The 17,374-nt window shown below is 39.8% G+C and overlaps 1 protein-coding gene across 6 annotated transcripts in view; it reads left to right on the top strand.

The window, feature by feature from the left end:
• Positions 1-17,374, top strand: part of lyst (lysosomal trafficking regulator) — a 344,523-nt gene that overhangs the window by 81,431 nt on the left and 245,718 nt on the right. For all 6 annotated transcript variants that reach the window (XM_069885166.1, XM_069885165.1, XM_069885164.1 and 3 more), the window contains exon 3: positions 6,756-6,951. In XM_069885166.1, the coding sequence (XP_069741267.1) occupies positions 6,756-6,951 (196 nt within the window). The remainder of the gene's footprint in view (positions 1-6,755; positions 6,952-17,374) is intronic.

Below are 17,374 nucleotides of genomic sequence, written 5' to 3'. Positions count from 1 at the left end.
AACCAGCTCTTCCTGGCTTGCACTGTTCAATTGCTTTTCAGTGTCTCACACACACACAAGCTGAGAGGGCATCTCTTCTCTCCCTCCCTCTCTCTCCAACTCTCCAACAAAAACCTGTGATTCACTCATTTGCAAAACCCCCACCTTCTTCAGCAAACAACAGGAGTTCTTTCTTCTGCTCAAGTTGTTGTTAGATAAATAAAACCCAGGAGTGACTTTCCTCTAAGCACCCTGCAGAAAGGTACTTGTAACTATCCTGGCACCAGTTCCAAACAATGGTCATTCATTTTATGACGTCAGTTCAATTAACACCTACTTGTGAAAGGTGTTTACATTCTCCAGGGATCTTCAGTATTTCTTCAGTCTTTCAAATAAGATCTGTTTTAAAATGTATGTAACCTACTCTAAATCTTACTAAAATCCCCAAAATATTATAATCATTACAGTATAGTCAATTAAATTACATTGATATAATTAAAAAGTAAAGAAAGTCAAAATTGAAAGAAACATGTTGCCTGTGCCGTGTCCCATTTCTTTGATCACATTCATTTCCCTTCTTGGTCGGATTGCTGCAGTACCTCTATTTTGATGGGGAGTGGGGGGAGAACTAATCTATCTGTGTGTCAATATATTTCAAGTAAGGTTGCCATCTTAGATGAATGCAACTCTGCACCTCCACATTCCCTCGTATGGTATTTAGTTGGGAGTCAAACTTCCATGAAACCGCTGTATATTTCCTGGCCCTGTGCAGCGACCTTGAGAGATGTATGGATTTGAACCCCAAGGTCTCTCTGTTCATCCACACTCTTAAGTAACTGACAATTAACCCTGTACTCAGCCTTTGGTTTGTCCTTCCAAAATGCATCACCTCACACTTTTCCAGATTGAAATCCATCTTCCACTTCTCTGCCCAACTCTACATCCCTTGTAACCTTCGACAACCTACAGCTCCATCTACAATAGCTGCATGAAATACACTGCCGCCAACAGTGGTGGAGATAAGTACAATAGGATATTTTAAGAGATTATTAGCTAGGTAGATGGAGCTGAGAAAAATGGAGGGTTATGCAGTAGGGAAATTTTAGGAACTTGTTAGAGTAGGTTATTTGATCAGCACGACACTGTGGGCCGAAAGGCTGGTACTGTGTTGTAGATTTCTATGTTCTATGTCCTAAAATCACAAATTCATGTTGTTATATTTTAAAAATCATAGAACATTAAAAATTGCCTTGTTTAGCTAATATAGTTGACTTGATTCTGCACTCCTTTTAAATCTAATTTCTGGAAATTGTCCACAGGTTATGCAGCTAATCTGAAATTCAAACTTTTTTTAAACAAGCGAAAATAATGTTTCCATTTGGGGATTGATAACTGAGTTTGACAGATGGAAGAAATTCTGGTATATCGTTTAACTTATTTGAATATACTCCAAGGTGATTTGAGTTATCCAGTAGCCCTCTGCTGCCCCTTCTCCTTACCCTCCTGTTTCCAGTTGCAATTTTTGTAATGAAGTGCTGGAGATTTCTAGCAAGCCGGAGTCCTGGCCTTTGGACTCCCTTCAGAGTATAACATCGGAGAAAACTGACTGGTTCAGCCTTCCAAATTTGTCAGTTGGTTGTCAACCTCTGTGTTTCACAGGGCATGAATAGATGTTCAATAGTTTCAGTTTCAATGGTTGAACTTTAACCATTCCACTTGAAATAACAGACAAAATTACTGATCTCCATGTTCTCCACCAAAAATCAGTTTTGTACCACTATTATGCCATGATTTTGTTATTAATCAGTTGTGAACCCTGCCCATTTACTGTTGATTATTTCAACCTTCATTTTGTAGTGAATGACTGGAGTACATTAATTACGTTGCAGCATCATATTCTTTTTTATTATAAGCTTAAAGTGCATCTTAACGCTTTATTTTCATTATTGTTCAAAAATACTGTCGAAGCTTATAAACTTGGTGGGGGGGGGGGTGAAAGAAAATGGAAAGATGCTATCCAATCTCATCAGATATTTGGTATTATGTGGGTAAGTTATACAGAATAAATATTGGGAATGGAAGTTGTTTCAGGTTCACTTTTATATGACATTTTGTATGTTCTTGTACAGTGTGAGCACAGGTTATTCACTTGTCTTGAATTTTATATGCCAATAAGTATTTGAGGTACCTTGTATTTGAGTTGCAGTGTTGGCAACGCTATTAAGAATTCTGCCAAGGTGTCTTTGATCTGAAATGGTAACTTTTTTCTTTCACAGGAGTTGGACACGCTAATGATTATTTTGTTGGTTGAATCTGAAGATTCATCTTCTATTTTGTTGTTTCACTGTCATCTCGCTAAATTGAATAATCATGACGCGAGAGACTTTTAGCACAGTCCCAGAAGCTCAAAATTGCATCCATGTCCTGTGGTTCATGATGTATTGCATTCAGCACGGTTGTTAACATACAATTTCAATCAACCCAGGGAATCAACCATGGTTCATTGAGGAGTTCAGAATAACATGCTGGAATCAACAAATGATGTCTTGGTGAAGCTACAATGCTGGACATCATAACAAAAGTAACTGAGAGCAGGGTCCTAGTCTAAAATATTTTCAAATCCTTCATAATAACCTTCTAGCCTAAATTTAAAATCGAGATGTTTGGAGCTGATTGCATGATGTTCAGTTTCTTTTACAACTCCTCAGAAAATGAAACAGCCCATGCAAGTCCCTGACAATATTTGGGCTTGTGATAATGGTGATGTCCAGCAACCAAGTGTGCTGTATTACCCTTGACTTTCAACGAGATTACCATAGTTGAGTTCCTTTCTGCAAGTGTCCTCAGGTCACATTTGACCAGGAGCTCAGCTGAACAATCTGCAAAAGCACTGTGGTTGGAGGAGCAGTCCAAATGTTGGATAATCTGCAAAAGGTGGCCTCTTTTGCTGTCATCCAAGCCATATCACTATCTGCAAGATGCAGTTAGGAGTGTGAAGGAATATGTTTCACATGCCCAGGTGAATTGAGCTCTAATTATGTTTAAGTTTGTCAATTTCCAAGAGAAAGTAGCCACTTGATTGGCACTTTGTTTACCATGCTAAACATTCACTCCTGTCACCACCTCCAGTGTATTATGGATGCAAAGTGTTTCGCATTCATAGCCCACTTAGTTACTTGGTCCATTCCAACAATGTCTATAAATCTTAATCTCAAGAAGGAAAGAGGCAGTAGGTGTGTGGATTTAGAACAAACACCATCTCATTTTGGAAAAGCATTGCTGTATCTTCATCATTGGTGGGTCAAAGTGTGGAACATTCTTCCAAGCAGCAATATTGGAATACCATTAGGTCTGCTATTATTCAAGAAAGTGCCTTCTCTCGAGCACGACTTTATCGAGGGCAGTTGGGGAGAAATTTGTAGCCAGCAAATGCTAATTTTGACGGTAATGTCAAAAAATTTTTTAATGAAGAATAAGAAGACTTTTCCTCTGCCTCTTGCCAAATATTTATGCTTCAACAGCCATCTCAAATCAAATATGGTTCTTATAATTTTTCTTTTTTATCTTGCTGTATGCAAATTGGGTTCTTTCTTTTCTCGAATGGATAAGGTTTGTGGAATTTATGATTATCTGTGTAGAAGCAGTGTTTTGCAGATTCTGGACAATTGAAATAAAAAAGAATGCTGGAATTATTCAGCTGTCAGACAACATCTGTGCGAGAGAAATAGTTAATATTTCAGTCAATGAGCCATTAATTTTTGCAAGTGTATTACAACAGTATACATTTTTTCAACATTTAAATACCTTATAGTAGATGTGTTGCCAGAATTAAAGCCCTTCAGAATAAAGGAACAGTGGTTTTTGTAGACATGAAATTGACAAATGGGCAATGTGATCATTTATCAGACTGAAGATAAATGTGCAGGATATATTCAATTGAAGTATTGGGAACACTGAAACATGGTGTTGCTAGTTAAGTTGACTTGGGTATACAGGGAATAATTTCATAAGTTGACTGCAGAAACGTACTCACCAGTGAGGAGGATAGAAACAGGCTTCAAAACAACATAACAAAAAAATCCAGAGATCTTTCTTCTAAGTAATATAAGAAGTAAAGAATTAGGCCTCAAATTGGATAAAACGCAAAAAAGATTCATTATGATAGCCTTAGCAGTAGCAAAAAAGATGTATAATGTCAACTTGGAAATCAGAAGAGAGCCTGAGAATACAACAATGGTACATGGAAATGAATAAATGTATTTCATTGGAAAAAAATAACATATAAAAAATAAAGTCACATTATTTGAACAAATTTGGGAACTGTACAAGGAACACAACAGAGAGGGCCTACCGCGGTCCTCCACCCCCTAAAATGATAAGAAGGCAAAATGACTTGACCCAGTGTGTAAAAGTAGATGACACAATTTTCTTGTTTATTTTCATTGTGTGATGACATTGTTTAATGGGTTTATTGTATTGTATATGTTGAATATTTATTGGTTTTGGAGGGGGGTGGGAAGGGGGGGGGGAAAAGGGGAGAAAATGCCACTGTGTATATTCAAGAGGGAAATATTTGTATGTATTTTGATTGATGTAGTTCACAGTGTGAAAAATTTTTCAAAAATTAAAAAAAGAAAGCAGGGACAGATGACATTAGATGCTGGAAATTTTAAAATAATATGTATTGATAAAGTATGAAAGTGGTTGACCCATTCTATTTTACAGTTGGTGGAGGGACAGGGAAATTTGGAAAAATGTTTTGAAATTCAATCAAGCAAGGTATTAAATGAATAAAAAAGAGCATCTTGGACATAAAGTTAGAGGCTTGTATACAAAACCAAGCAAGTTTTATCAGATCTTGATAAAATGCTTATGAGGTTCAGATAAAATATTGTGGACTCTGAGAAAGAAGAGGATATTTTCCAAAATAGTACTGGAAGAAAAGATTACATTTAAATGGAGAGACAAAAGAAACAGATTTATTAACATGGACTACAGGAAGTTAAGGAAACATATATTTGAATTGTCAATTTTATTAAGATGAGATCGATATTCTGCAATTTCCATAGCCTGACCAGAAAGATATTTTCATTGAATGTAGCCCAAAGATGGGAGCATTCAAATAATTAATTGATTCCTTACAGATAAGCAGTCAAAAAAATAAAGCTTGGGAGGACACATGCTAAGTGAAAGAGGCTGCAGATACTGGAATCTGGAGCAACAAACAACCTGCAGGAGGAACTCAGCAGATTGGGCAGCACTAGTGGGAGAAAAATATAGGTCGATATTTCAGATTGGAATCCTTCAGGACAAGTCAAAAAAACCCAGCATTGTTATTCTCTAGTTAAGAAGCCAAAAGCTTCTTTGCAGATGTTGATTATGTTGGACCTTAGGGCAGACCAGGTACTGTTCACACACTGTACCTATAATTGATTTGACATATTCAGGTTGCTTCTGTCTTTGAGAAGAGGCTTCTTTGCAGGATCCCAGATGCCTTCAAATTCTAATTTTCTTGCGGCAGAGTTTTTTGTGCTGCATTAAAAATATTCCGTGCCACCGTCGATCATTCAGGATTCTGATGGCAGCGGGGAAGAAGCTGTCCTTGTGCTGCTGAGTGCTCCTCTTCAGGCTCCTGCACTTTTTCCCCAATGGTAACAGAATGAAGAGGGCATGGTCTGGGTGTTGGGGGTCTTTGAGGATAGAGGCAGCTTTTTTAAGACACCGCCTCATGGATGTCCTTGATTGAGAAAAGTCTGGTGCCTGTGATGTCGCAGGCCGAGTTAACAACCCTCTGGAGTTTATTCTTATCATGGGAGTTGGCACCCCTGTACGAGACAGTGATGCAGCCAGCCAAAATGCTCTCCATGGTACACCAGTAGAAGTTTATGAGAGTCTTGGGTGAAATACCGAATTATATCCGAATTTAGTCATAATTGTAGAAGTGTACTCGACAAAATGAGGCCAGTCACATGTATGCCAGCAAAAAACAAAGCTGCTGCAACTCATCTCACTTTCCAGCCTTTGAGCCATGATATTGTGGGTTGCATCAAACAATTTTCTAGATTATTTTTAAATGTTTGAAGGGTTTCTACCTTAAACACTTATTCAGACAGTTCTCATTTGAAAAAGCAGACTTCTCAATCTTAGGGCAGCATAGACCATTGCAGAGAAAGCACAGCTTACTTTCATAACATTTTACTAAATCGTCCATCAATCGTGAATGAAACAGTAAGCCTGTTATGTTGTAATAAGTATTGCTCTTTTTTGTAAAGGGCATCACCCATGTGCTATCACATGATAGCACGAGGTTTCAACAGTTCTGACTCTGAAGCTTGGCTTTTATCTGTTTTTATCTCTGGTTTAGGATGGAGGGCTTCAGTACTTGACTTCAAAATAAGAACTGCAAGATCTCCATAAGAGTATAAAACTTCAAATTTTATCATGAAACAATGCATGTAATACTGTAATGTGAAGGATTAAATATTTCACTCTTAACTCTATATAAAATGAGTTTTACATGTGATTGTGTAAAATGTTTGTGAAATAAGTGAGTGTTTAATTCACTTGAAATATTTTTGTATAATTTGTGAGTAACCTGGATGGTAAAATTAATTTTTGCAGATCGATCACTTGTGTAATGTTTAGTTTGAAAATGTAGCTTTTATCATTATTGAGGATTCCTCATTTAAACATTACAGCAAGGAAGGTTGAATGAAAGAGATTGCAACGTTATCAGATTTTAAAATATTCTGAACATGGTTTATTCCTTTCCACAGCTCGGACATGAGCAGTGCTTGTAACGCACTAGCAAGGGAATTCCTGACAGATGTGCACCAGCTTTGTAATGCTGTGTCTCAGAGATCTGAGGAAAAGGAAGAGGAGGATGAAAGCCACATGGTTGCATTGGGAGAATACCTAGTTCGAGGTCGAGGATTCCTACTACTTAGTACCTTGGATTCCATTGTTGATCAGGTACTTAATGTAATGGATATGTTTAATGAACACGTTTCCAAACTAAACACAAAGAAGCTTTTGAATCTGGCACGACTTGATCTAGTTTGGAAAATTTGAGCATGGAAGTTTAATCTTATTTATCCTACGAGTTTGCACAAACCTATTTTTCTCTGCAGACTCCAGTTGGTCATTTTATCTTGAATGGGAAGGAGTATATTTTCTACATCCTAGTTCCAAAAGTACACAATGTGAATGATGATTGATAATTATTATAACTATCCTATCAACTGAAGTTGTGGAGATAAAAGCATATAAATGTTGAAAATGGAGCTGGTATTCAGAAAGGATTAGGTTTTTAATGTACCTATTTGTACTTTTTGACAAGATTTATGTTATGGTCTTTTTGCTGAGAATTACCTGCTCATTCTTAAATGCTTTATTTGTCAGATAAACTAATCAATGGCAAGTTGGAACATGGGATATTGAGATGCAATAGAGAATGAGCAAAATAATGCCATTTTTTATTTTTAGTCTTAAAGCACTATCGTGCCATTGAGCCCATGGTGCCCAATTAACCTATGACCCTGGTACGTTTTTGAAAGGTGGGAGGAAATCCACGCAGACATGGAGAGAATGTACAAATTTCTTAAAGACAGTGTCAGATTCCAACCTGAGTCGCAGTATGCAGGCACAATTATAAGATTACTACTGTAACAAAAATTACATAAATGTCGGGAACAGTATCATGTAAATGTTTATTAAAAAAAAACAAGCCGATGGATCTGGGTTGAAATTCATGTACCAAGAATAAATGAAGTTCCAGTAATGATGATGGTTAGAAAATAATTGGATTTCTAAAGGTTATTTTGACTGGACGAAGTAAATATTGGGGACAGATGTGGTACTTGTGGGATCATAACAACAGTAAAATGGGAACAGAATATTGTGTGGGAAACTGCTGAGGTTGGCTCTGTTTCCCACAATGTGGTAAGATGAAGGAATTCTGCTGACTGTTCTAGAAAGGATCTAGGAATCTAGCACAATAAATAGGTTGAGCTTAGCTTGAAAGATGATATTTTGGTTTGTCTTGCAGGCTTCACAAAATGTAAGAATGGCAGCATGTATGGTTTCATACTTGCATCATTATATCCTGAGCCAAATGTTATCTGATTATATTTGATTGCGATCAAATGGGGGGGGGGGGGGAAAAAGAATATCTTTTTAAAATTTCTTTGAAGAAACTTGTGTAGGGATGAAATAAATGCTGGATGTACTCAGCAGGTCAGATTGCATTTGTAAAGAGAAATGTGGTAAAGTTTTGTCTTGTCAGAACTGGGGTGGGAGGTGAAAAGATAAACAACTTTAAGGCCATAACAAAGGAGTTGCAAGGGAAGGTGTTTAGGAAGATGAGATATTAATAACAAAGAAGAATGATAATACAAGGTGAAAGAGGATATTAATGAGACAAGACGATGATTGATTTGAAGCATAATTCTTTTGTGGTTAGTGTGAAAAATGGGAAATTTAGAAGCATTATCTGAAATCATCACGGGAATAACTACTGAAAATCTAAGTAAAGATAAAGATCTGAAATTGTACTTACTTTTGACATTGAAAAGTAATGTAAATTCTTGACAGCACAAGAAAGGGAGGAAGAAAAATAAAGCAGTTGGAGCTCCTGTATTTTATCAGAATCAAAATTTATTGTCTTGAACATGTCTCAAACTTCATTGTTTTGCAGCTGCAGGGCAGCTATTAAATTTAAAAGACATAAAGTTGTGCAAAAAAAGAAGAGAAATGGAGTTCATTGTCCACTCAGAAATCTGACGGCAGAGGGGAAGAAGCTGTCCTTTTGCCATTGGGTGTTTGTCTTCGAGCTCATGAAGAGGGCACAGCCTGGGGGGTGGGTGTCCTTGAGGATGAGGCTGCTTTCTTGATGTCTTTGTGGGCACGAGCAGTTTGCAAGTCTGTATTTTGTTCTTGTCGTGTGCATTGGCAGTGTTGCAGCCAGTCTGAATGCTCTCCATGGTACACCTGGAGAAATTTGCAAGAGTTTTTGCTGACATACCAAATCTTCCCAAATTCCTCGCCAAGTACAGCCACTGACGAGCCTGACTCGTGATTGCATTGGCCTGGAGGCCTCAGAACATATCTTCAGAGATGTTGGCACCCAGGAACTTGAAAGTTCTTAACCGTTACCACTGTTAACCCCTCGATGAGGACTGCATCATGTACTCCTGATTTTTCCCTTCCTGAAGTCCACAATCAGCTCCTTGGTTCAGCTAACATTGAGTGTTGTGACGCCACACAACTAGCTGATCTCTCTCCCACCTGTAAGTTTCTTCATCGGTGTCTGTGTTTCTGGTGATGACTGTGGTGTCATTGGTGAATTTTTAGATGGCATTTGAATTGTGCCGAGCCACACACTCATGGGTGTATAATGAGTGGAGCAGTGGGCACATTCTTGAGGTGCACCTGTGTTGATCGTCTGTGAGGAGGAGAAATTGTTTGCGATTTGTACCGACAGTGGTCTTATGAGGAAATAAAGGATCCAGTTGCAGAGGAGTATGCAGAGACCAAAGTTTTGGAGCTTGAGGGTATGATGGTGTTGAAAGCTGAGCTGCAGTCAATGAAGAGTCGTGATCCAGAGCTGAGTGGAGAGCCAGTGAGATTGCATCTTCTGTGGAGTGATTGTAATGATGGGCAAATCGCAGTGGGTCCAGATCATTACTTAGACATGAGTTAATTCTGGCCATGACCAACATCTAAAACCATTTCATCACAGTAGATATGAATGCTACCGGCCGAATGTCATTGAGACAGCTCACTCCACTCTTGAGCACCAGGATGATTTGGAGCAGGTGACCACTTTTTCACCAATTTTGGTGTAATCTGCAAACTTACTACTATGCCATTTGCATTCCCATTCAAATTGTTAATATAAATGACTGACAACAGTAGACCAAGCACTGAATCCTGTGACACACCACTGCTCACTGCTTTTAATCTGAAAAACAACCTTCCACCATCATTGCCTGACTCCTATTTGTTTTGCTGCCAGTGTATATTGGTGGGGAATGGAGTCATGAAGGAATTGGACATTTGTTATGGAGCCAGAAAACTTAATCATTGAATTTGGAGATAGAGATGGAAGAGATTAGACAAGATGGGAAGTCAAAGTAGGGAAAAGAAAGTTCTACTGGAGGAAGCTAGCTTGATCACATTCTGTAAGAGTACTGCATTGGAAAAAAGTAGAACTAAGTTATTTAACCCCAAACTGTTATTCATTAAGACAGTACCTGTATCTCAATTTCTCATCCTTCTACCCTCATCTCAAGTCTAATCTCCTCAGGCAGAACAAGGACAGAATCCATTTGGTCATCACTTTCCATCCGACCAGCCTCCACATTCAACACACAATAGACAATAGGAGCTGGAGTAGGCCCTTCGGCCCGTCGAGCCAGCACCGCCATTTTACAGATCATGGCTGATCACTACTATCAGTACCCCTTTCCAGCCTTATCCCCATAATCCTTAACTCCTTTGTCCACTAGAGTCTTATCTAACTCTCTTTTGAACATAATCAGCGAATCTGCCTCTACCACCCTCTGTGGCAGAGCGTTCCACAGATTCACACTTCTAGTCCTCGTCTCCCCCATCATTGGGAACAAGTAATCCGACTTCACCTTGTCTATCCCCCTGATAATTTTGTATACCTCAATCATGTCCCCCCTCATCCTTCTAAACTCCATCGGATACAAGTCCAGTTTTTCTAGCCTTTCAGCATGTGTCAACCCCGCCATCCCTGGAACTAACCTTGTAAATCTGCGCTGCACACCCTCTATAGCTAGTATGTCCTTCCTCAAAATTGGAGACCAAAACTGGACGCAATACTCCAGGTGGGGTCTCACCAGGGCCCTGTACAACTGCAGAAGGGCGTCTCTGTTCCTATTCTCCAATCCCCTCTTTATGAAAGCCAACATGCCATTTGCCTTCTTCACAGCTTTCTGAACCTGCATGTTAGTCTTCAGTGACCGGTGAGCAAGTACACCCAGATCCATTTGCACCTCCCCACTCCCTAGCTTGTCTCCATTTAAATAATACTCAGTTTTCCTATTATTGCCCCCAAAATGGATAACCTCACATTTGCTCACATTGAACGTCATCTTCCATTCAGCAGCCCACTCCCCCAACCTGTCCAAGTCCCTCTGCATTTTCCTGACATCCTCCTCACACCCCACACCGCCACCCAGTTTAGTGTCATCTGCAAATTTGCTCATGTTATTAATAATCCCCTCATCCAAATCATTTACATAAATTACAAACAACTGAGGACCCAATACCGATCCCTGCGGCACTCCACTCGTCACATCCTGCCATCCCGAAAAAGACCCGCTTACTCCAACCCTTTGTTTCCTATTTCTTAACCAATTTCCTATCCATGTCAGCACCTTACCTCCAGTACCATGCTCCCTGATCTTGCCCACTAGTCTCCCGTGCGGTACCTTATCAAAGGCCTTCTGGAAGTCCAAATACACCACATCCACTGGCTCTCCCAAGTCCACCCTCTTTGTCCACACCACATTGACACTTCTGCCAATTTTAGCATGATCCTCCCACCAGCCACATCTTTCACTCTCCACCCCTATCTGCTTTTCATGAGATCACTCTCTCCAAGGCTCCCCGATCTGCTCTTCCCACTTCTCTTGAGCCCTGGTCCCAGGAATTAACGGCCAATCGGCCTAAAAAGGGTCTAGTGTGAAACGAAAATCTTCTCAACGCTGTCATCTCATGCCAGGGATAGACTGCCTCACCTCTAGTACAATCCCCAGCGTCTGCAGATGCTGATGTTACAATCAGGCAAATGTAGAACAGACAATTGCATTCTGGGATAGAAATGACCCAAACTTTTGCATGAGTGCAGGAACGTGAAGGAAGATTAAAATGTAGATATAAATGAAGGTATAAGCTATAGCGCACTATTTATAAAGATCATGGGAAAAAGCAATGGAAGGCTGCCCTCCCAGAGTTCCATGTGGCGGAAAAAAAGCTATATGCACGGCTGCATTCACGGAGCACTCATGGAGGGGTTTCTCTGCCGCACGGCGTTTTGGGAATTTAGGTCCACCATCACTCTTTCCCACGGTATTTATAAATTGTACGTGACAGAGCTACCAACTTTCCTATGCTGTTTAAAAATTGTCCACTATTGCTATTTATTGCCAGCACTTTCCCACAGTCCCTTATAAAGATTTATATAGGTCGGCACAACAATATTGGGGCCTGAAGAGCTGATGCTGTGCTGTACTATTAATTATGTTATAATTAGGCATGATTAATTTGGTTCAAATATAAGGTCATACATAATACATTGATCAGGATGTGGGGCAGGACTTCCATTGCTTCATGCATTATGATGTCCCTATTTTGTAGGTAGAACACTCCTATCCCTGGGGATGGCTCCTTGCTAGTGTGAATGCATGCAGGAAAGAGTGGTCAAGTATGAACGGCCGATTTAGTGGGACGCAAGTGTAAAAGGGGCTTTCAACTACTGCATGCACTTCCCGCTGTTTTTGCAGAAAGTGTAAAAGGGGCTTTCAACTACTGCATGCACTTCCCGCTGTTTTTGCAGAAAGTACAAAACTTGTCCTTGCATCTCCCATCCATCCAAGTCCACAAACAAATCTTCCACGTGGATATCGACCAACCTAATTTACTGCATTCTGTGCACCTAGTTTAGCATCTATGTTGATGAGACCAAATGTAGGATCAGTGATTACTTTGTCAAGTGCCTGTGCTAACTCTGCCACCAGTGTGCTCTGCATAAGGGTGTGAGTTTGAACTTCCAGCCGCCATCCATTTTAATTTGCCTTGCTGTGTGTTTTCAACCTCATCCATTGCCAGGGTGAGGACAAATGTAAACTTGTACAACTCATCATATTCCTCCAGGTCAGCTTTAAACCTTATTGAACATCATTTTTTTCTAAATTTGAATAGCCCCACTTCCATCTGTTTTTTTTTAATTTTATTTTTCAGTTTTTCCAAAAACGTAGTTATCACATCTGAAAAACAATTCTTTTTAACGTCTTTACACTTTCTTTTATATTATGTCAGCTTATCACAGTTTCCTTCCCTCCCACCAAAACTTTGAAAATTAAATAACAACTTAAGCAATTAAAGTGACAAATAGAAAAATGGTTAAAAAGAAAAGAATTCAGCATAATCAACTTCCACTCCTTGAGGTGCTTCACTGCTGTTGTCTTTATGTATATTGTTTGCTTTTTAGAACTGTGGGCTGTTGCTATTAGCTGCACACCAAAGTGCTCTAGATAAGGTTGCCATATTTTGGCAAAAGTATCATATTTATTTCTTAAATTATATGTTATTTTCTCCATGGGTACACAGTTGTGCATCTCCATGGTCCATCGAGTGATGAACAGGGGGGACTTCCAGGTGATTGCAATACATCTTTGTTACTGACAGGGGAGTATCTACAAATTTAATTTGGAATTTAGTTAATGTTTTGCCCACATCCTCTAGGTTTCCGGATCCAGTGGGAAGTCTGTCCCCGTAATCCTAGTCAGATAATTCCAGCCAAAAGGGTTTCACCTTCATGCAGGTCCATGTGGAGTGTATAAAAGTACCCATTTCTAACCCACACCTGAAGCACATTTCAGATATCTCTGATTTTCCTTTATGTAATTTTTGTGGTGTGATATATAATTGGTGTAAGAAATCATATTGTACCAATCTTAGTCTGGTGTTGATCACTGATGTTAACACTTTCCCTACATAGATCTGACCAACACTTCATTGATCATTGTTCCCAAGTCCAACTCCCACCTCTCCTTCGATCTTTGCACATCTTTGGGCTCTCACTTCGAAGTACAAAGTACATTCTGGATATAAATTTGGGGACGCCTCCCAGTCGAAATAGTCCCTTCAGGTGGGGTCTTGGTAGGACCCCATTTTTCCCTCTGGAAGGATCTTAATTGTAAAAAGTGGTGAAAGGTTCCATTAGGCAAGTCATCTTTATCCTACAGTTCTTTGAAGGATACAAGCTGTCTATTTTCATAGCAGTCCTCAATAGTTTGGATCCCCTTTCGTTGCCAAATATCCAGAATTTTGTTGCGTATTAAGGGTGCTTTTGGTGATTTTACATTCTCTTTACTGATACAATCATGAATTTCCTTCCAGATTTTTACCAGATGATTTAGGATGGAGTTTTACTAATTGGGTATTTGTTTTGTAAATAAAATCTTTCGCCATTCCCTCCCCCTTGCTATGTAATCCTATGTTAACCCATTTTGATGGTTCACTTTCTTCAAATAAGGATGCGAGGAACCTCGACTGGGTTGCCAAGTAATATTTCCTAAAATCAGGTAACCGTAGCCCTCCCCATTTATAATCCCATGTCATTTTTTCCATGGAGATCCTGGAGACTGCCATTCCACAGGAAACTTCTTAGCTGCTATTTTCTAAAAAGAATTTCATGGTAGATAAATAGTAATGGATTGAAATAAGTATTGTAATTTCGGCAACACTTTCATTTTGATGCAGTTTACCCTGCCCATCAATGTGATGTCCAGGTTTCTGTTTAAATAGTCTTTGATCTTTTCATGGTTAGGGGTATAGTTGAATTTGTATAAGTTTCCCAAATCTTTATCCGTTGTTATCCCTAGGTATTTAAAACTACCTGATTGCACTTGAAGTGGCTTCCCAGTTTATATCTTCCATAGTCCGAATAGCCAGGGGCATATTCTTACCTTTTTCAACATTTATCTTGTATCCAGAGATTATGTCGTAATCTTCCAGGGTGGCCTGCAATTTGGGCAGTGATTCAGCTGGTTCCATCAAGTACAATAGCACATCTTCTGCAAATAGGTTTATTTTAAGTTCAGCTTGGTCCATCTTGAATCCTTTTATGTGTGACTCCCTCTTAATATATTCTGCTAATAATTCAATAGCCAATAAAAACACCCCTGGAGACAGTGGACAGTCCTGTCTGCTGGATCCAATTAAGGGGAATGTTGACAAAATTTGGCCATTTGTTATAATCCTTGCTTGTGGTTTGGAATATACTGTTTTTACCCATCTAATATATGTTTTTTTTCATCCCAGCCCAAATTTTTCCATGACTTTAAATAGATATGGCTATTCCAATCTATCAAAGGCCTTTTCTGCATCCAAAGATGCTGCTCAACTGGGATCTTCTGTGGATTGTGCCAGATGTATTATATTCAATAATCTTCCCAAGTTTTCAGCAGAATGTCGCTTTTTTTATAAAACCCACTTGGTCCAGATTTATTAATTCTGGGAGATATTGGCCCAATCTCTCAGCCAGTTCTTTGGCTATTATCTTATAATCTGTATTTAATGGCAAGATGGGTCTGTCAGATGCAGGTTTTAACAGATCTTTATTATTCTTAGATAGCATCACACATTGCTATTGAAAAGGTGTCTGGGAATGTCTTTGCCTCTGCTGCTTGATTAACCACACCCATCAACAAATCTTTATATTTTTGTAAAACTCAGGTGGGAAACCATCCTCTCCCAGAGACTTATTAGCTTGTAACAGTCCCAAAGGTTTTCAATTTCCTTCCTAGTGAGGGGAGCATTTAACCTCATCTGGTCCTCTTGGCTCAATCTCGGCAGCTCAATTCCATAAAGTCGTCTATTTTTGTTTGATCCTGTGATTCTGATTTATATAATTCTGTATAGAATTGTTTAAAAGTAGAGATATCGTATCTGACTCCAGTTGAACTGCGTTGATCATCCGCGAGGTTTCCTCTGCTTTTAGCTGCCAGGACAAAACTTTGTGCGCTCTTTCTCACAATTCGTAATATTTTTGTTGACATCTCATTATGTCTTTTTCCATTTTGTATGTTTGTATTGTATTTAAGCTTTTTATTTATTAAAGTTTGGTATTTATCCTTTGAACCAGATTTTTGATATTCTTTCTCTAATGTCGTTATTTCTTTTTCCAGATTGTTAATTTTTGCCATATTTTTTTTTCTTGACATTTTTAGTGTTTGATATTATTTGCCCCCTCAGGTAGGCCTTTAATGTGTGTCCCATATCATGAAACCTGTTAGTAGATGGGCATGTAGTGCTGGACACAGCCCAGAAAGACTCTCCCACCACATTGAAAGTCGTTAATGACTGTTTTTATTCAAATTCAGCGCATGCCCTTTTAAGGGCAGCATGAGCTCAGTCACCTCGTGCATTGTGATGTCATGATCGTTGCCCCAGGCGCACGCTGGGCAGGAGACTTGAAACAGGGAGAAACCCTGACAGCCCCATCTTCCCATGGATGCCCCGCCACGTGGCATTACACGCGGGGCAGGTTCGCCATGAGAGAGTGCGCCACCACAGGCAGTTAATTTGCCAAAATACGCTAATTTGTTCCTTCATAAACGTACAGAAGTCTTTTTTCAACAGCATAGAATTTAGTCGCCACCTATACATTGGTGCCTGTTTTTCGGTATCATTATCGTCAATCCCAAAGGTGCATTGTCTGATAATAATCTAGCTAAATCCTCTGATTCGATCATTCTGCATTCCAACTGTACCGACATTAGGAAATAGTCAATTCTGGTGAAAGAATCATGAGGTTTGAGTAAAAGAAGTAGTCTCTAGCATGGGGATGTAACCATCTCCAGGCATCTATTAGGTTTAGATCCTTCATATATGCCTTTGATACCTTAGTTTTTTCCACAGTCTTGTGAAATTATCCAATATAGGATCTAAACAAAAATTGAAATCTCCTCCAATTAAAAGACAGACTCTTCACTGACATTTAGTACAAACCCTCTAACTTCCACAACTACCTGGACCACATGTCCTCACACCCTATCCCCTGCAAGGACTCCACCCCCCTTCTCTCAATTTCTCCGCTTCCGCCGCATCTGCTCCCAAGAGTCCAGAGCCTGTGAAATGTCTGCCTTCTTTCACAAATGTGGCTTCCCCACCACTAACTCGGCCCTCACCCCATCTCCTCCATTGCCCGCTCATCTGCCCTACCTCCCCGCCCCTAGCAGGCAGTCTCCCAACCACCCCACCAGCCTCCGCATCTAACACATTACCACCGGAATTTCCGGCACTTACTACAAGACCCCACCACCAAACACATTTTTCCTTCTCCTCCCCTCTCAGCCTTGCATAGGGACTGCTCCCTCTGTGATTGCCTTGTGCACTCTTCCTTCCCAACCCACTGCCCCTCCAGCACCTTCAACTGTGGTCATAGGAGGTACAATACCTGAACCACACCTCCTCCCTCACCACGGTCCGAGGTCCCAAACAGACCTTTCAGGTGAAGCAACACTTTACCTGTTTGTCCAAAGAACTCATTCACTGCATCGGATGCACTTTCTGTGGCCTTCTCTACATTGGAGAGACTGGCATGTCTGTCCATGGCCTTTCACACTACCACACTCTGACC

Source organism: Narcine bancroftii, chromosome 6, assembly GCF_036971445.1.
Source record: "Narcine bancroftii isolate sNarBan1 chromosome 6, sNarBan1.hap1, whole genome shotgun sequence".
Lineage (NCBI taxonomy): Eukaryota > Metazoa > Chordata > Chondrichthyes > Torpediniformes > Narcinidae > Narcine > Narcine bancroftii.
The sequence above is the reverse complement of the archived record's forward strand: the minus strand, read 5'-3'. Positions and strand labels throughout refer to the sequence as shown.